At 41.2% G+C, this 23,359-nt stretch overlaps 2 protein-coding genes and 1 long non-coding RNA gene across 3 annotated transcripts; 2 read left to right on the top strand and 1 right to left on the bottom strand.

Annotated features, from left to right (window-relative positions):
- Positions 1-416: 416 nt before the first annotated feature.
- On the top strand, positions 417-1,762 carry LOC147228710 (uncharacterized). Its single transcript, XR_015106943.1, has 3 exons — positions 417-499; positions 1,230-1,279; positions 1,746-1,762. It is a non-coding gene; the product is annotated as an uncharacterized LOC147228710 (long non-coding RNA).
- Positions 1,758-13,377, top strand: LOC147228709 (C-type mannose receptor 2-like). Its single transcript, XM_086156165.1, has 14 exons — positions 1,758-1,896; positions 1,991-2,090; positions 2,858-2,958; positions 3,056-3,178; positions 3,289-3,397; positions 3,696-3,759; positions 4,754-4,766; positions 6,308-6,449; positions 7,354-7,458; positions 8,471-8,509; positions 9,261-9,394; positions 9,475-9,597; positions 11,559-11,667; positions 13,234-13,377. Exons 1-14 carry the CDS (start codon positions 1,828-1,830, stop codon positions 13,308-13,310), a joined length of 1,308 nt encoding a protein of 435 aa, XP_086012291.1. The 5' UTR covers positions 1,758-1,827; the 3' UTR covers positions 13,311-13,377.
- Positions 13,378-19,470: 6,093 nt separating this feature from the next.
- Positions 19,471-23,307, bottom strand: rpl9 (ribosomal protein L9). The gene is made up of 7 exons (XM_086156872.1): positions 23,156-23,307; positions 22,954-23,069; positions 22,371-22,466; positions 21,819-21,951; positions 21,068-21,148; positions 20,198-20,327; positions 19,471-19,625 (listed from the first exon to the last, which is right to left on the bottom strand). Exons 1-6 carry the CDS (start codon positions 23,199-23,201, stop codon positions 20,221-20,223), a joined length of 579 nt encoding a protein of 192 aa, XP_086012998.1. The 5' UTR covers positions 23,202-23,307; the 3' UTR covers positions 19,471-19,625; positions 20,198-20,220.
- Positions 23,308-23,359: the final 52 nt, after the last annotated feature.

Genomic DNA, 23,359 nt, shown 5'->3' with positions numbered 1-23,359 from the left:
GACTTGGACACGCCTGGCAGCGGGTCTGCGAGGCATAGAGGGAGATATACAGGAATGTATGCCGCAGCTTAAGAAGATTGCGAGAGACGGGGGGTGGTTGGAAGGTAAGAAAGGAAAGAGGATATGTAAAAATGAGGAAAGTTATCGACAAACCGCACACATGATGTGTCTGGCCACGGCGGCCCTGTGCTCCGTATACGAGAGGGGGCGTCGTCGGTACCGGCTAAGGGAGGAGCCGCCGAGAGGAGGAGCGAACAAGAGCGGAGAGGATGTGACGACATCTACCCAACCCTCGCAAGGAAGAGAAAGAGAATTCCCGCCACACCCTCCGCTCCGCCTCCCCCATATGGGGGGAGGGAAGAGGGAGTGGCACTCCTGGCACCAGTACTGCGGGTAGCGGGCGAACTAGCCATGGATGTTGATGACCCTGAGGGAGGAATGGAAGAAAAACAACTGAGGATGATAAGAGCAGTCCTCCAAGCAGGAAACAAGGAACACTGTGAGAGAGGGGGAGGAACCTCACACGAGCAAGCAGCCACCGGCATGAACACATTCTGCATCACTTCATCAAACTCATTCCAGAACTTCTCCTTCTCTTCAAATTTATATCCCACCTGCGGGGCATAGCCACTAACAACATTGAGCATCACACCTTCAATTTCCAGTTTCAGACTCTAGAGTCTGTCTGACATTCTTTTCACCTCCAGAACATTCCTAACAAACTCTTCCTTCAAGATAATTCCTACTCCATTTGTCTTTACATTACATTACATTACATTGCATTTGGCAGACGCTTTTATCCAAAGCGACTTACAATAGAGGACATAGGGACTGCAAATACACTTGCAAATACACGATGCACAGGAAATATACAGAGCAATAAGCTTGGGTTAGTGAGTTTTTTTTTTTTGACAAAGACATACACCAACGTACACACACACAAGTAACAACGTCTTCTAGTACAACTTAAAGCCTGCTCCTAAGCTTCTAGCCTTAGTATCTTTCCACCTGGTCTCCTGGACACACAGTATATCCACCTTCCTTCTCTGCATCATGTCGACCAACTCTCTACCTTTTCCTGTCATAGTCCCGATATTCAAAGTCCCTACTCTCAGTCCCAGACTCTTTCCTTTCCTCCTCTCTCTCTGCTTCCGAACACGCACTCCTCCTATTCTTCTTGTTTTTGTTCTTCGACCCACAGTAGGCCAATTTTCACTTGTTCCCTGTAGGTCATCAGTACCAATGGCAGTCGTTGTCAACCCGGTCCTCGACCGATCCGGTATGATATGGTTATGGTTGACCCGCGTGTTTGGTTTTGGCAAAAGTTTTACGCAGGATGCCCTTCCTGACGCAACCCTCTGCATTTATCCAGGCTTGGGACCAGCTTAGGGCGACACTGCTCCGTGTCTCCCCAAGGCAGGCTTGGGGAGACACGGGCCAGTGCTGCCCTGAGGCTGCATTAAATAAAACAAAGAGAAAGTGTTACAAATATATGAACAGAAAAGGGTAATTCAAAAATGGTCAAATCCCATCAATAGGTGTTGCAGGTTTTGATGTATAATTATTGACAAAGCTTGGATGTAAAATGCACATCTGAAAAGTAACTGATGATTAAACTTTTCAATAGATGTTACATAAGCTAAAGCGACTACTTTGAGGAGCCATCAGACCTCTGTGTTAATCCTTTTTTGAATATTTACTCTCAGAAAAACCTAACAATGTTTTACCCTTGCATTTGTTGTCAGAACATAGTCCACCCCACCTACTGAGCGACAGAGAACATCAAATACAGTAACATTGGCAGTCATTCAAATTGAAGGTTAGTCTATGGTATATAAATACTGGTCTTTTTCAGCAACTGTACACTGCGCGAAAGAAGCAGCAACGAAGAGCAAGGTTTGTTTTAAGCTTCTATTTCTCTGCTAAACAACGAGCCTCACAGGTCACCATGGCTTCACTGTTCACTCAGTTGCCCATGATGCCTTTTCAGGTCCTGCCAAGAGTAATATTCAACATTGGGACAATATCCACCACAAAAATGCTGCCTGCTCTTCTTTTTGGTGCCATTATGGCACTGACTGTTGTTGCTGGTGAGTATAAGTCTTCATTTTTTCTATTGTATTATGTAAGCAAGAATGGTTTCACACTTTCATTTAAAATATAATCCTTTTTAAATTGTTGGTATACTTTTTGTTTGTGCGCTTGTTGAGTTGACACTGGTCTTTAACTTAAAAAACAAGGCTATAAAAATTAATCTTGAAAAACGTGATTTGTTTGTATTCCATATCAGTCAAACCAACATACAGTGTTGTATCCTTCCTTCATGCAGACTGACATACACACAACCTGACCAGCAGGATTCATTACCAATTTACAAACCTACTTAAAGAAACTGGCAAGAGTCCAGCAAGAGTCTCAATGAAGTTTGCTATACATGTGAAAAAAAAACTCTCTGAAAGCAAGGTTCCAGATCAGAAGAAATAGAATGCAGTTTCCTGCACTGGAATATAAATACTGCACTCAAACAATAAGCAGTTGGCAGTAAAATGGAGTGGATTTTTTCCTGTAATTCCAATCACGCTGATGTTTAATCCAAGCAGGTTCCTTGTTGGGTTTTTTCCATTCCTCTACCATAGCCAGCAATTGATTATGGTGTTTTTGTGACTACCTTTCATATGTTTTGATGGATTATGCACTGGCAGAATAATGGAATGGGAATGAACATGTTACTTTCAGCATACCACAGGCCACTGGAAGCAAATGACCGAGTCTACCAAGGGCATTTCCATCGAGCTTTACAACAACTACACTAAAACACTTCAAATTCACTGCACCTTTATCCATTTGTGTTCATCAGATGATCCATCCAACAGCCCTGCTTGTCCTCAAAACTGGCAGGTCTACAACAATCGCTGCTTCCTTTATGAACCAACACCTATGAAGTGGGCTCAGGCTGAGGTAAACATTGATCTATAATGTTCATTTGTCTAGCAGCATTGATGTGGCGGTTTGGGTCAGAGATGTTTAATTGACTGTGTTTTGTTTTTCACTCAAGGCCAGCTGTCAGGTGCTTGGTGGACATCTCGCTTCAATTCACACCAACGATGAGTATGCATTTGTTCAGACGTTGACCGTCGGTTCAGCACCATCGTGGCTGGGAGGATCAGCTTGCCAATCGGTAATATATCAATGTGTTATCTTTGATTGTGCTGAAATTTTAATATTAAAAATTTTATCACAACTTACTGTCACTGTCTATTCTATCTTACCGTCTTCTCTGTCTGACAGCCGGGTTCTTGGTTCTGGATCAATGGCGAGCCTTTTAAACATAATTTCTGGTGTCCAGGTCAACCAGACAACACACTGAGCACGTGCTGCATGCAGATGAACAGTCAAGGTAAATCATACAAGCCAACTACGACAAAACAAAAGAATTGCTGTTGCATGGCAAATTTGAATGCAACAACTGGTAGCTTTTTCACTTCAGATGAACAATCGTAGATTAACATCAATCATAGAAATGCATGAGAGTAATTCATTTTAGTTTTTTATTCTTTCATACTGTGTTGAATGCAATTATACAGAGCGGATTTGGATGTTTTCTTTTGAGAACAGTTTCCTGACATTTGTCCTGGCTTCAGGTGTGTAGAGTGTTCTCTTATGCATTTTTTTTGTTGTTGTTTTTTTGTACACAGTTGGAAAATGCTGGGATGACGTCGCCTGCAACTCTTTCCTTCCATCAGTGTGTGCAATGAACATGTGATTATTCCTATGCTGACAGAAGCATCCTTTATGGTTAAACACACCTAACAGAACCAGAGGTCATATGTGACATATTTAATCCATTGTTACAGTCTGCGGCAGTGATCCAGACTATTTTTCCCACCAGAGCCACATTGGCAGAGCAATGTAAAGGACAGTGCTAGTTTTACGATGAAGTCATCCACACGGATGATATTCGACACATTAATAGGTCATCCTACAAAAAAAAGACACAATACAGCCTTTACATTTTTAGTAGAGACTAAATTTACCTTGAGGCTAGGAAGAGCATAAGTGCATTTAAAAAAATGTATTGACAATGTTTTCATATTGTCATAAACTATTGGGATAGCCACATATAAAATTTTGATGAGCCGTCAATGGCTCACGAGCCCCGCAATGTTAATCCCTGGATTAAACAGTTACATTTTCAAGGATGACAATTTTCATTTCATCATGTGAAAAATTAAAAAGCCTTTGCCTTTAAAAATGTGTTCATGTTTCATTTTTCGTGGCACACTAAAGTGGACGAACACCTCGGTATGCTTTAATCAGAGCATGTTATACTTTGTATGAACTGAAAAAGTACCAAATTGTTTAGAAAACAGAAAGTCACCCCTTGAATATTTGTAACGTTTAGAACCTGCGAATTAGTTTTTTGAATGATGTAAATATCTTAAATATCACTGAACCAATAAAGTGATTATCTTTGAGGCAAATTTCGTTTCCCTGTTAAAAGCCAATGAGCAGCCTCCCCTGATTAAGGATCCATAACCCCCCATATTGATTGGTGAACCACATCCATTACTAATTGGAGTTTTCCCTGTCTCTGAGCTCCAGCTCTGTCAATGATCCAAGGGACCTGCTTAATCAGTTCGTGTTTGTAAACACGGGCAACATCCTAGTATTCTCCTGTTCTCTGGAGTGCAGCACCTCCATGAGGATGGATTGTACGTAAAACCAGATAAGTGTGAGTATCACACCCCATCAGCAGGCTTTCTGGGGTACGTACTGGCTCAAGGGCAGCTACAACCAGACTCATCCACAATAAGAGTAGTGGCTGAATGGCCCACACCCTCTACTCCCAAACAATTACAGTGTTTCCTGGGCTTTGCCAACATATCACTGGTTTATTATAGACTATGGTAAGGTACCTGACCCTTTGACCAAACTCACTTCCACTTGTTTCCCTTTTTCCTGGTCAGCTGGAGCTGAGCAAACTTTCCAAAAACTTGCTCAGGACAGATGGGAAGTCCTTTCAGAGCGCAAACCCGAAACTCACAAACACTAACCCTCTCCCCCTCCTCTGATAGACTCTTTCCTGATCCTATCCATCATGTTCATTCCCAAAGAGAACCTTAGCACCTTCATCTCTGTGACGTCTAGCTCTGCCTCCTGTCTTTTTGTCATTGTAACTGTTTTCAGGCCATAAAGCATCGCTGATCTCACCATAGTTTTGTACAACTTTCCTTTCATTCTGGCTGAGTTTTCTATCGCATATTACCCCTAACACTTTTCTCAGCTCATTCCAACCTGCTTGAACCCCTCTCTTCACCTCTTTTCCACACTCTCCGTTGCTCTGGATCGTTGACCCCAAGTACCTGAAATCCTCCACCTTTCTGATCTCCACTCCCTGTAGCCTCACCGTTCCACCTGAGTTCCTCTCATTCGCACACATAAACTCTGTCTTGCTGCAACTAACTTTCATTCCTCTCCTTTCCAGCACATACCTCCACCTCTCTAGCTTTTCCTCAATCTGTTCTCTGCTCTCACTACAGATCACAATGTCATCTGCAAACATCATGGTCCATTGAGATTTCTGTCTAACCTCATCTGTCAGCCTGTCCATCACAATTGCAAACAAGAAGGGGCTCAGAGCTGATGCCTGATGGAGTTCCACCTCCATCTTGAACTTCTTTGTTACCCCTATAGCACACTGCACCACTGTCTCACAGCTAGCATACATGTCCTGCACCAGTCTAACATACTTCTCTGCCTCTCCAGATTTCCCTCATACAATACCAGACTTCCTCTCTTTCAAAAACGCAATGCAGCTCCCTCTGGCCTTCTCTGTACTTCTCTACTAGCATTCTCAAAGCAAATACTGCATCTGTAGTACTAATTCTACACATGGAGCCATACTGCAGCTCACAAATGCTGACTTCTGCTCTCAGTCTACTTTCCACTACTCTTTCCCATAACTTCATTCCATGGCTCATCAACTTTATACCTCTATAGTTGCCGCAATTCTGCACATCTCCCTTTATTCTTAAAAATGGGCACCATCACACTTCATCTCCATTCCTCAGGCATCTTCTCATTAACTGCCAAGATCCTGTTGAATAATCAATCCAGAAACTCTACCGCTGCCTCTCTTAGACACTTCCACACCTCCACAGGTATATCATCAGGACCAACTGCCTTTCCACTCTACATCCTCTTCAATGCCATCGTCACATATCCACCTTCCTTCTTCGCATCATGTCGACCAACTCTCTACCTTTTCCTGTCATCCCTCGGTCCCCTTGGTGTATCTCGTCTGCAGCTGAACCGCGGCTTCCGGGACTTTTTCCGAGAGCCAAGTGTCAGTGAAGATAAATACGCAGCTCTTTTCACACTGGGTGGTGATCCTGGTCCTCAGCTTGTCCTGTTCTTCAGAGACAGCACATCCGCCAGCAAGACCTTTGGTAGCGGTGGTTAGCTAGCTTAGGCTTTTAGCCTAGCATGGAGCCCACCCCGCTTGCCACGTACGAGAGCTGTAGCTCTGTTGGTACGAAACTTGTAAATTTCGACTGTGTCTGGTTTTTGAGGATATCCAAAAGTGTCTGCCTGCTGTAGGATAGTGGCGGCATTCGCGCTCTGTAGAGAAAGTTGTCCTTAGAATGGAGGAGTCCGCCTATTAAAAAAAAAATAGTAAAAAAAAAAAGCTAGCATGTGGCTAGGAAGAGAGCAAACACATCTGCTACGGAGGACCATGTTGCCCTATCATAAATACAAATTAAAGATAAGATGTACAAAAAACATGCAAAACCTCTTGAAGTGCTTAAACTGAGAAAGCAAAGTTCCTGAAAGTTGATGGAAACAATCTAACAACAGGACACAGAACACAAAAAAAAATTGTAAACATTGAACTGACAGGAAAAGACCACAAGAGGGCACAGAAAGCACAAGGCGTTACATGTGAAGGCAACAAATAATTAAAAAAAAAAAAAACGGGAACATCACTAACATGTAAATCAGACTCAATCACCAAGTACAAAATGAACTTCATAATATACTATAAGATTAAAACAAGTCCGCAAATAGCTTATCTTCATGTCACAGTGAGCAAAGTTGTGAAAGTTCACTAACCCCACCCTTCAATGAACGAGGCAAGATAAAATAGTGCCTGTATTTTTCAGCAGTTCTCTATGGGAGGAAATAAAGAGGAAGAGAAATTAGTTTTGCCCTTTTTTCTCTTTGTCCATAGTTCTGAACATCTAGTTTTCTTTGTCCTGTTGAGCTTTCCAGTCATAATTGGCTGCCATGCTCACTCAGTTTTTCTTCTAATAATTAGGAGTAAAATTCAGTAATAAAATAAATATTTTTTATTTTCTAAGTGGAAAGTCATATTCATTATCAATACAATTTTCACCATGTGGATGACGGCTGCAGCTCTGATTGTTTGTGTTATGAGTTCAATGACTGTGGCAACTGGTGAGTGTTAGTCTTGATTTTCTGTTTGTATCTAAAGGGATTGCATTATATCAGCTGAAATGTTTCCATTATTCTGCTGATGGTCCGTCAAAGTCAAACAAACCACTTTGAGAACAGAAAAGAAAAACAAACAAAAATTTTAACTCTTTTTATTGATTTGCAAAGAAAAAATGCAGATTGCAGAATAAAATGCTATTTTGCCATGTTGTCACTTGAAAACATGATCATGTAAACTTTTCACTTCAGTTTTTCGAGTGCTTCTTATGAGTGAGAATCAATTTGTTCCCTTTTCATTTTGGGAAAAAGTAGTTAGAGATTATTTGTTTATTTTTTATTGCACAAAATTTAGAGGGAACTGCCACAATTTGAAATAGTTTTCTGAATTTGAATGCCTCTTTATTAGGGATGTTAATCTGAAACTTCTCACCTCTTAACTCATTATTTGCAAATTTGGCTGTTATTGATTGCACTACTTGTGAACTTGAAATTAACACAATGAATAATCAATTTGATTCAAAGAAATTGTGTGTATTTTCAAGTCATTTTACCTTTCACTAAAGTGGAACATGTAAATTGTAAGTATCGGTAGTTTCACACCGGAAAATACACAATTTGAACCATACAGTTGTCAATTCTATGAATGCCCAGTGTATTATGACTTAAAATAATGATTTAATTAAATACATTTCCTTGACAAATTACTTAAATATAACTGAGAAAACATTTTTAAATTAAATGCATTATCAGTGACATATTTACTTTGTTGTTCAGAAATTCACTGTAATTTGTTCAGTCATTGTTAATGCCACTTATCCTGCACCCAAGGTGGCAGGAGTGGGTGACTGGGTGGTAGAGCCTATACCAGTTTACACTGACCAAGAGGCAGGGTAAACGCTGGGCCAGGTGCTAGTCAATCTAACAGGGTCACATATTAAGACATACAGCCATTCACTCACCGAGTCACACAGTCTGGGCTGCTCCAATTGACCTATTTTATGTTTTTGGACTGCAGGAGGAAACCGGAGAACCTTTGCAGACATGGAAACAACAAGTAAAAGCAAATACCACACAGGATATATACCCCTTATCCCTTCAAAGTGTGATAACTGTTGAGCGATAAAGAACCTTTAGCGGCCCAGTGTAGTTTAGATAAGTTCTGCCTTATCCTCCTCTATCTCAACAGCAGGAGAATTAGCGCTCATGTGATACATGAGTGATTACCGGTAATTACTTTAATGATAATGCAATTGAGCTTTGCAACAGTTACCCAAAGAACACTTACAACTTAGAGTCATTGTGTAACTTCTTCAAGTGGAATTGTCTATTTAACAGTTTATTCTTTTTATTTTCCATCACTAGTTCAGTGTGAAGCAGCAACTGGATGAGCCACAGCAAGCAAAAAATAATAATTATAATCATATTTAAACACTTTAAAGTTAAATAAATTAATCAACAAGACCAGTGGATAATTTTACAGCCCTAATTTTTATTCATACTGTATTTGTCATTTCCCTCATGCCTTATGTTTGATAACATGCACAACATTCTTCAGTTGATTTCTTCAAAACTGGACATGACATATTATTTCGTGACTGATTTGTAGGACATATTTGCTTAAAGATGGACCTTGCTTTGAAAAACATCACAACAAGAACCTCAGCAAAAACACAGCCACACAAACAAACCATCTGAATAAATCAATTAGAGTATTCATAATGTACAGCCACATATACAACACAAATATAGGTTGGTTCCTTACTGAAATAGAAACTAAAGATGTCACTTCTATATTCTGTCCACAGTGGACACGCCCACTGGTTGCCCTATGGCGAATACATACGAAGCAGAGATTGCATCATGCCCCTATTCTTGGCGTGTATTCAATGGTCGGTGCTTCTTTTATGATGACACACCAAGGAACTGGATACAAGCTCAAGTAATAGTATTGTGTCAAAATGTTTGTCAGTTTGCATATTACAGATACTATACTGCTGACTGTGTTTATATTCACTGCAGGTACACTGCCAGTCCATGGGTGGAAACCTTGCATCCATACACAGCAACAAAGAATACGAATTCATTCAGCAGCTGACACCACACAGGTTCCCAGCATGGATTGGCGGCTCAGATTGTCAACAGGTAGCCAAGCAGTGTTTTGACAATTATTATTATTATTTCTAATATTATGATTATTATGACTATTATTATTAGTTTCATTATAAATTTATTACTATGGTGACAGGAAAGTTCAATAGGACAAAGGCAGAACAGAGGACAAAGCGGTGGAGGCTGAAAAGGGAGGAGTGTTGTATGGTTTTCTGGGAGGAGTTGAAAAAGGCTGTGAGTTACAAGTGAGGAAAGTAGATAAGGAGACATGGTGGTTGAATGAGGAAGTGCAGGAGTGTATATAGAAAAAGCAGTTAGCAAATAAGTGGGACACAGAGGGGACTGAAGAGAACAGACAGGAGTACAGAGTGATACGAGGTAAAGACAGAGGTGACAAAGGCAAAACAAAGAGCGTACAGTGATTTGTATGTTCGGTTGGACAGTAAGGAGGGAGTGAATGACTTATACTGGTTGGGAAATCAGAGAAATAGAGATGGAAAGGATGTACAGCAGGTCTGGGTGATTAAGGATAGAAAGTGAAATGCAATGACAGATGCTAGAAGAGTAATGGGAAGATGGAAAGAGTACTTCAAAGAGCTGATGAATGTGGAAAATGAAAGAGAACCAAGGGTAGAAGAGGTGACTATTGTTGACCACAAAGTAGCAGAGATTAGTAAAAGTGAAGTGACAATGACATTGAAAAGGATGAAGAGTGGAAAGACAGTTGGTCCTGATGATATGTAGAGGTGTGGAAGTGTCTAAGAAAGGCAGCAGTAGAGTTTCTGACTAGATTTCAACAGAGTGAGAAGAGCCTGAAGAATGGAGAAGAAGTGTGATGGTTCCCATTTTTTAGAATAAGGCAGAATTGCGGCAACTATAGAGGGATAAAGTTGGTGAGCCATAAAATGAATTTATGTGAAAGAGCAGTGGAAAGTAGACTGAGAGCAGAAGTAAGCATTTGTGAGCAGCAGTATGGCTTCATGTCTGGAAAAAGTGCAGTACTAGAAAAAGTACTCCAGATTGCTTTGAGAATGCTTATAGTGAAGTGTAGCGGAGGTCAGAGGGAGCTGCACTGCACATTTGTAGACCTCGAAAAAGCATACAACAGGGTGCCAAGAGAGGAAGTCTGTTATTGTATGAGGAAGTCTGGAGTGGCAGAAAAGTATGTTAGACTGGTGCAGATCATGCATGGTGTGAGATGTGCTATAGGTGTGACAGACAGGTTCAAGGTGGGGGTGGGACTACATCAGGAATATGCTCTGTGCCCCTTCTTGTGTGCAGTGGTGAAGGACAGGCTGACAGATGATGTTGGACAAGAATCTCCACTGACTGTAATGTTTGCAGATGACATTGTGATCTGTAGTGAGAGCAGAGACCAGGACCAGGACCAGAGACCAGGAACGTTAGTTTCGGCAAAACAAAATATACTGTATGTGCGTTGAATGATAGGCACCTGGGTGGGATGGTGACGCTATAGGGAGGGGAGATCAATAAGTTGGAGGATTTCAGGTACTTTGGGTCAACAGTCCAGAGCAACGGAGTTGCAGGTTGGAATGGGTGGATAAAGCTGTCAGGGATATTATAGGACAGAAGATGGTCAGCCAGAATGAAAGGAAAGGTGTACATGACAGTGGTTCGACCAGCGATATTGTATGGTCTAGAAACAGTGACAATAATGAAAAGTACAGGAAGCAGCGCTATAGGTTGCAGAGATGAAGATGTTGAGGTTCTCTTTGGGAGGGACAAGGATGGACAGGATTAGGAATGAGTCCATCAGAGGGTCAGATGTTTTGGAGGTCTCGAGGGAGACCAAAGAGAAGATTTATGGACATAATGAGAGAGGATATGAAGTTAGTTGGTGAAAAAGAGGAGGATTCAGAAAATAGGGTTAGATGGGGAAGGTTGATTTGCTGTGGCACCCCCTGAAGGGAAAAGCCAAAAGGAAAAGAAGAATAAATAAACGTTCTTTTATAATTGTATCTTCCATTTTGTAGACGGGTGCTTGGTTTTGGATTGATGGTACGAATTTCGATCACTCATTCTGGTGTCCCCAAAAACCTGACAATACTTTATCGGAGTGCTGTTTGCAGATGAATGCCGCAGGTAAAGAATTAAAAATTTAATATCACTCTCCTAAAGCAATGAATAACAGCCCACTAAAGTCGGCACCATCACGGCAAAAACAATGAAGAACCTAAAAGCTTTGTGATGGAAATCATTGACAAGTGTTAACTTTGTATTTCAAATGAATACGTCCCTCCTTTTTCCTTTGCATTTAGGACAACTTTAAAAATTGGTATCATATTTCATTTAATTGGAAAGTAGCACATAATTATGTGGCCAACAAATGCACATTCAATGTCCTGTACAGGCAGTATGTAAATACAAATAATTATTATTTGTCCAAATATTCTTCTACTCTGTTAACTCTTGCTTTTCCATGTTGTTTGATTATTACTTACTTTGCCCAAGCTGCTTTTGTAGGACTGAACAGCAAACATCTTTCTCTGGTGTTTATCTAATGCACAAATTCTGATTCCATATATTGTTGTGATAAAAAACAAGTTCCCATTACCATCACCTTGACAAATTCTTATATTCCTGTCAGATCATTGCAAGAAAAAAGGGATTCAGGAACATAGCTGATGATATTCTGATGGTAGAATGTGGTGATGCACAAAAGGAGGCGTTTCTTGCCTTTATTTCTAAACGACAAATATAAGTTGAAGTTAGATTGAGCATGAAGAACGTATAATTTAGAGTGAAAGATATCAACCTTAATATCCACTTGGAGTCAAATTGCTTAATAATTCAAGACTGGTGTTTTAAGGATGGCCAGAAAGATGGACTGAAGAGTCCCATATGTATAACACAGTGCTGTATAACCAGGAATAAAAAATTTATTAGAATAGTAACACTGGTTTCCAGGAGCTAGCATTTAATATTCCCAAAAGATGTCATGGGATTGGTGAAGGCAGGCCCATTGGATACCCTTTTGCACAGCATCTTTGCAAAGTTTCCAGAAATGCTCTGTTTCAACCTCCCAAAGAAAGAAGCAACTCTCATGCCTTATTCTTGAGTCAGACCAACAATTCAGACCAGATCATATGATTATAATACAAATGTGAAAAATGAAGGGAAAAAAAACAGCAAAAAAAATTGATTCTGTGATTTTTATGTTTGAACTTTTAAGTGTTTCAGCATTTTTGTTTTGGGTACATGTTGAGAAGTGAATAGTTGCAAAAACAGAAAATGGCATTGAGTGTTTTAGACAAAATTTTCTTATGTCTCTACTTTATATTGAGAATGGAAATGTGAATGGACTGTACCAAGTCTGCCTGTGAGTTAAGAACATTTTTCATTACAATGACATTCAGTGTTTTCTTTTGGGGTTTTTCATGTTTTACTGCACAATGTAGGATGTTAGAGAGTGCTTTGATGGAGATCCGTATGGTTAACCCCTTTACAAAGATTATTAAGTATTAGTTGCTGCTTGGGTCATCCAACATCCTTTTCCTTTTCCTAATTAACTCTTCATTACAAAAGAGTTACTAGTTACTAGTTACTGCAAAATATTAAACTGTCAATTTATAAATCTTTCACAAAATTTAGGCTATTGGTGTGTGAGGAATTTCTCAATATGATGCTAAATATGGTTTTGTGTTACAGTTTGCAAATGCTGGGATGACATCCACTGCAGTCATTTCCTCCCATCAGTTTGTGTGAAAAACCCAAATAGTATCTGAGGCTGAAGCTTCAAGAACCATGCAACGCATGTCAATATTTTTTAAATGCCTTTGTTAGTGTCCACAGTATCATCTAGAAAGGCTAAATATCATGTATTCAACAGCATAAAACTATGCGACACATGATTTGCCATGCAAGACCTTCTATTGAGAGGAAGTTGCTATGCAGTATTAAAATCCTGAATCCCTAAACTTTGTCTGGCAGTAGTCTATTTTATGGACATGGATTTTTTTTTGTGAATTCGTAGAGTATCTTGAAGAGCCCATGCACTGTTTACACACTCTTGGTGAAAAGCAGATACTCTTGGGGGGAAAAAAATCACAAAAGCCAATACTTTTTGGACATTTCTCTCATTAAAGGTCAAATAGTGTAACTGTGTTTAATAACATGACCCATTTTGTGGTGTTTCATAGGTTTTATGCACTTTTCTGAATCTATGACTTAGCATTTAACAGTAAACTGAGACATCGGGGAAAGAAATAACAACAATTTTGTACACTAATTAGACATTCCTTCCAAGAATCATCATATTTTATCAAACAGCAGACATCCAAGAAAGAGTGTCAAAGATAATGACCTCGATCACACTCCATGATGGACTGGCAGCACAGATGAACCACCTGCTAAGATTAGTGGGGTTGGGGCACCTGGTACCATCAAACTACAGGCCAGTAAGTACAACATGGAAGCTATTGTTGGGCATCAAAGCTGCTAAGATGAGTAGACACATGGATCCATACATGAGCAGAGGCCAGAAAGAAGTCAGAATCAATACCAGAGGAGCCAAATACCGACTACTAGTTGACTGAGCAATCCCGGACTGCAACACCAATAGTACCAACCTGAGCTAACATTTGCAGTGCCTGGATTGATTTTAAGAAGGCCTATGAGTCAATGCCAAACAAATGGATACTGGAGTGCCTGGAATTGTATAAGATCAACATGATATTTAGAGCCTTCATCATGATCGCAAGGGGGACTCTGGACACCAACTCAGAGCCAACTGGAGACATGAACATCAGATGTGGTCATTTGGTGTCAGCGTGACAGATTAAAGAGATTAAATCAAACTCTCTCTCAATGACTGCCTTGCTTACTGCACCACCTCACTCACCCCATCATCACCTGAGACCAGAGCATCCCAGTATCATAGCAGAGGCAGGAGGACCAACTGTTCTACTTGTTTGGTACAAGAGATGGGCCAATAAATAACTACTGTAAAAAGATGACAGGCCTGCAATTTTCATCATAGTTATACTTCAAAAAATTGGGGGAAAGATTCCAGGATATCACAATGTAGGATTTTTAATGAATTAATTGATAATAAGAATTAGGTCTCCTACTAACAAACAAGATTTCTGACTCACAGACCTGTAACTTCTTCTTTAAGAGTCTCCTCTGTCCTCTGCACGTTACCTGTATTAATAGCACCTGTTTGAACTGGTTATCAGAATGAAAGAAACCTGTCCACAACCTCAAACAGTCACACTCCAAACTCCACTATGGCCAAGACCAAAGAGCTGTCAAAGGACACCAGAAACAAAATTGCAGACTTTCGCCACACTGGGAAGATTGCATCTCCAATAACTAAGCGGCCAGGTGTGAAGGCACCAACTATGGGAGCAATTATTTTAAAATGGAAGACATACAAGACCAATGATAGTCTCCCTTGATCTGGGGCTCCACACAAAATCTCGCCCCGTGAGGTCAAAATGATCACAAGAACGAAGAGCGAAAATCACAGAACCACATGCCGGGACCTAGTGAATGACCTGCAGAGAGCTGGGACCAAAGTAGCAAAGCTAACGTCAATAAATGACTACGCTGCCAGGGACTCAAATCCTGCAATGGCAGACGTGTCCCCCTACTTAAGACAGTATACAATATGTCCAGGCCTATCTGAAGTTTTCCAAAGAGCATTTGGATGATCCAGAAGAGAATTGGAAGACTATCCTATGGTCAGATGAAACCAAAGTAGAACTTTTTGGTACAAACTCATCTTGTCGTGTTTGGAAGAGAAAGAATGCCTAGTGTGAAGCCGGGCTGGAAACATCATGCTTTGGGGCTGTTTTTCTTCAAAGGGACCAAGATGACTAATTCGTGTAAAAGAAAGAATGAATTGGGCCATGTATCATGAGGTTGTGAGTGAAAACCTCCTTCCATCAGCAAGGGCATTGAAGATGAAACATGGCTGTGTAATTCAGAATGACAATGATTCCAAACACAATGCCAGGGCAACTAAGGAGTGGCTTAGTAAGAAGCATTTCAAGGTCCCGGAGTGGCCCAGCCAGTCTCCAGATCTCAACCCCATAGAAAATCTTTGGAGGGAGTTGAAAGTCTGTATTGCCCAGTGACAGCCCCAAAACATCACTGCTCTACAGGAAATCTGCATGGAAGAATGGGCCAAAATACTAGTAAGTGTGTAAAAACCTTGTGAAGACTTACAGAAAACATTCAACCTGTCATTGCCAACAAAGGGTTTGTAACAAAGTATTGAGATGAACTTTTGTCATTGACCATATACTTATTTTCCACCATAATTTGCAAATACATTCTTTCAAAATCAGGCAATGTGATTTTCTGTATTTTTTTCTCATTCTGTCTCTCATAGTTGAAGTGTACCTATGATGAAAATTACAGGAGAGTGCTGAACAGCAAAGACTTCACTGGAAATGTTGGTGCAGACAGTAGCAGTTATAAGGAAATGAGGGGCAGGTTTGGTGTCCAGGATAGGAAACCAAAGGGACAGATGCTGTTGGAGTTTGCAAAACTCTGGATGGTGCTGGTGTTGTAGATGTCCTCTTGACAATGCGAAACCTCATCAGTTGGGCCTCTGCCTCATTGGGTGGTTCACCCTTTTGTAAAAAATATACCATTTGTACAATCCTATGCCGGTGAGGCATCTGGGTAGCTCAAGCCACTTCCTCCCTGCGCATTCACAAATTGCTCCAGCCAATTGGCATAAACTAGATTATCTCATAGATGGAAAATGGCCACATGAGGCAGGCCAGCGGTCCGAACCATAAACACCAGACCTTCAGCTTCCCAGTCCTCTTGATTTACTTGAGGCTATTGATGGTATCCTGCTTAAGTTCCTCTACCTGTTCAGAGTCTTTTAGATGTGTGGTGTGCCCCTTGCCTCAGCTTTTGATGGGCTTTTCGAGGCTTGGAATAAGCTTGTTGTTGATGTGAAACCTCTCATTGGTGAGATGGCCCTGAAAAACTGAGCTACTGCGGGATATAGTAGATTTAATCTCCATTTGTGCCTATCTAATGTCTCCCTGGAGTTTGTTCAGCTGATGTTTTGGGGTATGCATGTTTGTTCTTCAGATGTTTGCCTCCAAATACCCATCAGAATGCATGATAACTACCTACACTGGCATGGTGAAGGCCAATGGGGAGATGGTGCATCTCCAAATGATGCCAGGTAGTTGTACTAGTCTGAGTCGACACAGGACGGGCAGTCTTTGAAATAGGCTTTGACTTGCCTTGTAATACCCCCTCTGGGACTTGGAGGAAGTTGAAACCTGCGCACAATGCCTCATGCATCCTGAGCATCCTGAAAAAACATTTGTCCCTGCCTTCTGTACTGGGGTGAAATGTTGAGTGTTTGGGACACAACACTGAAGAAAGTCTTTCCTTCAACATCCAGTAAACTGATTTAGCAGATTTTGTTTTATGGTTGAGGACTTCTTCTCTTTGGGAATCAGGATCCCTCCTGCCTGTTGCCATACCTTGGGTATGACGCCTTTTTTCCATGCCACTTCAATTAGCTTTTAACTTCAAGACACTTGATGACACTTTTGGATCTAGACCTACCTATTCATGACCGTACAATCTGGCCACCATGGACCCAGACACCCTCTGTCGTATCCTCGGTTTCCTGGAAGCCCCAAGTGGAGAGGCATTAACAGGTGCTCACTGAGGTCCAGACCACTTTGGAATCTCACCTCTGTTCCCCAGGCCCTCACCCCCTGGCACCGTCAGTCTCTGCCTGAGAGTTTGAGGATCTGTAGCTGAGAAGTACCCCCCTTACCCTACGGCAAGCCCAAGGCCTCCCAGCCAGACCCTAATGCTGGTGACTTGGGTTCCTGCAACAGTTTTTGTTGCAGTGTTTGGTTGTTGACCCCTCAGTTACCCCTCTGAGCACTCCACATGGCTTACCTAATTCATTTACTGGTAAAACAACTCCTTGGGCCACAGCTCAAGGTCTTCCCTGTGGTCTCCTCCCAGATGGACACCACCCCTAGGAGGTGTCCAGGAGGCATCCTGACCTGATGCCTGAGCCACCACATCTGACTCCTCTCTATGCGGAGGAGCAGCGGCTCTACTCTGAGCTCCTCACGGATGACTTAACTTTTCACCCTATCTCAAAGGGAGAGTCTGGCCAGCCCTTTGGAGAAAACCCCATTTCGGCCACTTGAATCCGCGACCTTGTTCTTTCAGTCACTCCCCACTGCTCACAAGCATAGGTGAGGGTGGGAACAGAGATTGACCAGTAAATTGAGAGTTTTGCCTTTTGGCTCAGCTCCCTCTTCACCACAAATACAGTCATTTGGCAGACACTTTTATCTAAAGCAACTTACAGTGAAGATGCCAGGGATTGAGCTGAAGACCACATACATGCGAAGCATGCGCTCTACTACTGGGCTACATGTTCACTCCGAGGTTACATTCATGACAGAGCAGTGCAGAGTCCATATCGCTGCAGACACTGCACCAATCCGCCTGTCCTTCGCCCGCTCCATCCTCCGATCACTTGTGAACAAGACCCCAAGATACTTGGACACCTCCACTTAGGGCAGGACCTCTTTCCTGACCCGGAGTGGGCATTCCCCCCATTGGTCTCTGATTTGAAGTTGCCAATCCTCATCCTCGCCGCTTCACACTCGGCTCTGAATCGTCCCAATGAGAGCTGGAGATCATGGTCCGATGAAGCCAACAGAACCACACCATCTGCAAAAAGCAGAGACTCAATCCTTTGGCCCCAAAACCAGATCCCCTCAGTGCCCTGGCTACGCCTAGAAATTCTGCCCATAAAAGGTATGAACAGAATCGGTGACAAAGGGCAGCCCTGGCAGAGTCAAACTCTCACTGGAAATGGGGCCGACTTACAACCGGCAATGCGGTTGTACGCCGATGATACAGGGCCGGAACAGCCCGTATAACGGGGTTCGGTACCCCATACTACCAAGCACCCCCCACAGGATTGCCCACAGAACACGATCGAATGCCTTCTCCAGATTCACAAAACATATGCAAACTTGTTGGGCAAACTCCCATGTGCCCTAAAGGATCCTGCCAAGGGTGTGGAGCTGCACCACAGTTCCTTAACCCTCATATTATGTTATTGACATATTATGTCAATTTGACCCATTTCACCCATTGACCTGGGTCAAATTGACCCATAACATAATCTGAGGGTTAACCAGGATGAAAACAACACTACTCCTCCTGGATCCAAGGTTAAGCGGCCCTCTTCTACAGCACCGCTGACTAGACTTTACCAGGGAGCTGATTGCTATACAGACTTGAGCAATTTTTCTGACACTTCAAGCTCATACCGCTCAGTGTCAGTGAATTTTTTGATTTTACAGGACATCATGTTGCAAACAGGACACCGCATCAGTGTCAGTTTTCCATCCATTGACTTATGCAGATACTGTCTTGTGGAGCAGTGGGGATTGCATAATGGATAGTATGTTACATAAAACTTCCGTATAACACTAGCAGCCTGGTAGTATTAAGTCCATTTTTACTAAGTCAGTTTTATGACATGTTCAATCACTGTTTTTAAAAGGTCTGTCTTTGTCCAGTTTTATACTTTATGGATGACCCATTTATAGTATCTAACGTTAAAACATTAGACTTGTTAAAATACTTGCTACTCTGAGCATTTTCACTCAAGTGTATTCATATCATTGGGTGTTTCATCAGGTAACATGTGCACAGCATGAGGATTCCATCATGCATTTACCGGTACTTTCATTGAAACATAAAAATGGTCAGGACTGTTTTGAAAGAGTGAAAAAATAAGCTACAAAATGTCCTTGCGATGAAAAAAAAAACCATATTTGACCAATGCAACTGCAATACATGGGGCAAAAACCAAAGTCCTTGGTATATTGAATAAACTCCTGTTAAGAAATCAAGAGGAGATAGTGAGTGGAAAATCTTTGTTTTATTGGTCTTATTTGCACAGGATTTATTCAACCACAAGTTGAATCATAGTTGTACTTTTGCTATGAAAATGCCGTCTCGGAACTTTCTGATGTCCTTGTATTTGACAGTTGTGGCTTGTTGGATCAACGGAGCTGAAAGGACAAGACACGTAGCATGTCAAGTGACTTTCAGGGCAATACACAGGTCGTGAAACACAAGATGCAAAAACAGGGCCAAGTACTGAGGCATTCTTGAGAGGAAAAGTTCAGGTATGACTACGCATCTGCATGCTGTGGTTAGTGTAAAGTGGACAGGTTATTGCACAAACTATGATATACATCTTATAAAAAGAGCCAATAAGAATCAGGGAAGCAACTCATGATTTTTGCTCTTGGATATTTGAACAGGAATTTCACCGTGTGAACTTTGTTTCCAATATTGAAGAATTTGTCATCTGAGTGGGTTAGTTCAAACATCCAAGTTACAGGGACATTTGGCATGCAGTCGTGTTAAGTAATTCAATGGAATTTGGCTGATAGCTACTGATCAATGAATTCTATAAAATTATTTTAGGAATAATGTGAAATGCTAGCCCAGATCTGGGAAAAACAAAGAACTCCCAACTAAAAAGTCAGATACAGACACACACACAGACACAGAGAGATTGAAAAGCAAAAGACAGCTCCTCCATAAGCCAGAAGATAGGATTAGGCTGTTTTCTAACCTCTACAAGTGCAGATGCAACTTTTACTGATCCGGTTCCACAACTGTTCCCTTCTCAGATACGTAAATACCATCCAAGAATTTTCTGATATCTTTGTTTTTGACTGTGGTGGCTTGCTGGATCAGAGCAGCTGTAACAGAGAAGGAATGGTGATCAATCACATCACAGGCGGGGCAAAGAGCAGAACACAGGAAGTTACAAGGTGGTAAGGTTTGGGTTAGATGGCTGGAATGATTCCTCATGGTGTCATATTTTTGATTAGTAGAGGCTTTCTGCTTGTGTGGCTTTTAAGCAAGGACAAAACAGTTACATTACACATTGGGGCTATGCCTAATTAGGGGTCTTTAAACTCACCTCCTTAGCATAACACGGTAAAATTAAATTAAATTGAAACTGTAGCAATTGGATTTACATTGCACATGAGGCCCTCACATAATCAACAGGAGCCATTTCTGTTTCTCTACCATAAAAGAAACCAAAAGGTTAAAATTAACTAGGATTGCAGTTCTTTGTTGGACAAAAAACAATGTAAGGCAGTAATGTCTCTCTCTTTATACACATTGACACAGATAACTGTTACATTGCTGTGATGAAACAATTTCCCTTATGGAGATCAATCAAGTTGATCTTTTCTTAATGCAACACCACAAACTTCAGATATCTGCACTCCTTTGTGCCCTAAGCCATCATACGGTTTAACAGTAGTATGGATGGCACACAGCTCTAACCAGCCTAAGGTGTATCTGTGCTGATTCCACAAACACGAAATGTGACTTATCCACTTAGGATGGGTTGGGGGCTGAATTCAGTTTATGGCGTAGGAGTCATGAAAGGAGTTGGTGTAACAGACTGTAGAACTTAAATAAACACCTGAATTTGAGACCAACTCAATGTCATTTCCCTCCAGCACCAGCTCATCCTTCTGGGCTGCTGAGAGTGCACATGAGACACCTGGGAAGACAGTAAAATAAACATTAAAAAGGGGAGGAATGGTCTTGTTTTAAATGAATAAAATGTCAAATTTTGTTGCATTATCTGAACACCAAGCTTATCACCTTTTCAATCCTAGGCTAAGTTTGTCAAAAAGGACTGAACTTTTAACCTTGGACCCAACAACCAGGAAAACTGAGCTACATGAATGTCTTTAAATTACAAAAGGAGTTACGAGTCACTGTTTACATTTTGTAATATGTAAAATTGAGACTAAATCTGTAACAGTCAAGATATTCAGCTGTCAATACGATTCTCAGAAGACACCATTTACCTATCTTCTGGGTACAACATTAAATGTTAAATTTTGGACTGAAATTTTACTAGTGTAGTTAAGTGTTTTCAGGAGGTCAATGACCATAGCATGTCAGGTTACATCAAAAATATACAAGATTTCTCTTTGGCCTTTCTATCATCATATCTGTAGTTCAGTAATCATTTATCCAATTACAATATAAGTCAACTCTGATTACACTGTAAACACAAGTTGCTTATTTACAGATCCATCGAGTTTCAGAAAGTAAAATACAATTTCACAAGAGTCCAAAATGAGTCCGTCGATATGAACCTTTGGTTTATCTACATTCAGTTTTTTGCCATTAAAAAGCCTTTTCAAAACATGAAGAAGCACCTTGTCTCATTCTGACACGGCGAATGTATTTCTCTCCAAGGAAATTCCTGATCTCCACCATAGTTCCACTCTCCTGAATCACGACATTGATGGGGAAATGGGCGTATACTGAACGCATTTTGTATCTGAAACCCTGAAGTGGGACAAAAACAGACACTGAGCACAAGATAACATCATCCAAGAATTGTTAATGATTCGAGTCCTACAGGATAATATTATTATATTGTACAATATTATTTCCCATCCCTCAGTAATGAGCACACCAAATTAGGTAATCCATTTTATGCAAAACTGAATGGTTTAAGTGCTTTTAGATGTGGTTTTGTCCCCAATCATGAGTTTAATACTAACACTTCACTGCCATAACAAAATGAGTAGGTCAAGCATTAAGCCCTTCTCCTGGCCTGCTGCAACATGTGTCACCCATCAATATTTAGTCAGCAGGAACTCAATGCTAGCAAACTGCAAAGAACCTACAACAAACATCCCCCTAAAAGGCCAATTGCACAGAAGACCATCAGTCAAGCTTAAGACTTAAATCCATTATCTCACCAAAGTGACACCCTTGATCATGTTCTGGACATGACTGCAGATGGTGCGGACTGTGGCCAGCTCCTTCCTGTTTCCCCACCATTTGTCCACACGCAGCTGAAGGGGACAATACAACAACTCTTCAACAATGGTAATGGATTTGATATTTCTAAACAAATCTATACATTAAGAATCTCAAATCTTCAAGTTATTGAGCAGCCTCACTACACAAAATACTTTGGATCATCTCAACAATTATGTCAAGCATTTGGAAAAACCTGTTCCAGCTTTAAGTCAATGGAGTCTTAACACTCACCTTGATCTCAGTGCAATTTTTAGGCAGATTTAGATATTGTTTTTGGCTTAGCGGGTGCATGTCATAAGTAACGTAAGAGCTGTTGCTTTAAAAAGTTTATCAAGATACACAACACACCTGAAATATTCACTGAACACAAAAAACATCAGAACATGATAGACCATGTAATAGACCATTTATGTGAGTATAAATGACCACAATTTTGAAATCTGTCACAGAGGCACATTTATTGGAGACACTCCCCTTACACCTCAGCATGCACATCTACAGTTTTAAGCTGTTCAGTACCTTCTTTTGCTTTTTGCCCAGCAGACTGAGCTCCAGGTTGATGTGGTTAAACTCTCTGACCAGTTTGCCACGGGGCCCCTTGACTACAACTGTTCGCCCCTTCAGTTTGACCTCGACTGCAGACCGCAAGAGACACGGGTCAGACATTTTTTTCGGTAACAAATATGTATTCAACTTCTGAGGACAAGCATCGGATTCTCACCATTGTCGGGGATATCGACAGTCTGACTGCTGAGAATGGTCTTCATTCTGGAATAAGATGCAAAAGGCTGATCGTCACATGCATGAGAACTTGTAGATTGATCATTTTAAGCACATAACGATCCAATTCATCACGTCGGGTTACAAGATTCAACACACAACCTCTGGCAAGAAAGTTCAAGTCGGTACAAAACTAGTGTTTGCC

The sequence above is a fragment of the Fistularia commersonii genome, chromosome 12 (assembly GCF_037954325.1).
Source record: "Fistularia commersonii isolate RoL2024-O1a breed Wild chromosome 12, RoL_Fcom_v1.0, whole genome shotgun sequence".
Lineage (NCBI taxonomy): Eukaryota > Metazoa > Chordata > Actinopteri > Syngnathiformes > Fistulariidae > Fistularia > Fistularia commersonii.
This window is presented reverse-complemented; position numbering and strand designations above follow the sequence as displayed.

What these genes read in the sequence shown, in the direction of transcription:
- LOC147228709 (XM_086156165.1), top strand. Translation starts at nt 1,828, where the DNA reads ATGGTATATAAATACTGGTCTTTTTCAGCAACTGTACACTGCGCGAAA. An exon ending in GGCACTGACTGTTGTTGCTG is followed by an intron (nt 2,091 to 2,857) that starts GTGAGTATAAGT and finishes TGTGTTCATCAG; the next exon opens with ATGATCCATCCAACAGCCCT. An exon ending in ATCCGCCAGCAAGACCTTTG is followed by an intron (nt 6,450 to 7,353) that starts GTAGCGGTGGTT and finishes AATATTTTTTAT; the next exon opens with TTTCTAAGTGGAAAGTCATA.
- rpl9 (XM_086156872.1), bottom strand. Translation starts at nt 23,201, where the DNA reads ATGAAGACCATTCTCAGCAGTCAGACTGTCGATATCCCCGACAATG. An exon ending in TGGGCAAAAAGCAAAAGAAG is followed by an intron (nt 22,467 to 22,953) that starts GTACTGAACAGC and finishes TGTCCCCTTCAG; the next exon opens with CTGCGTGTGGACAAATGGTG. An exon ending in TGATCAAGGGTGTCACTTTG is followed by an intron (nt 21,952 to 22,370) that starts GTGAGATAATGG and finishes GTCCCACTTCAG; the next exon opens with GGTTTCAGATACAAAATGCG.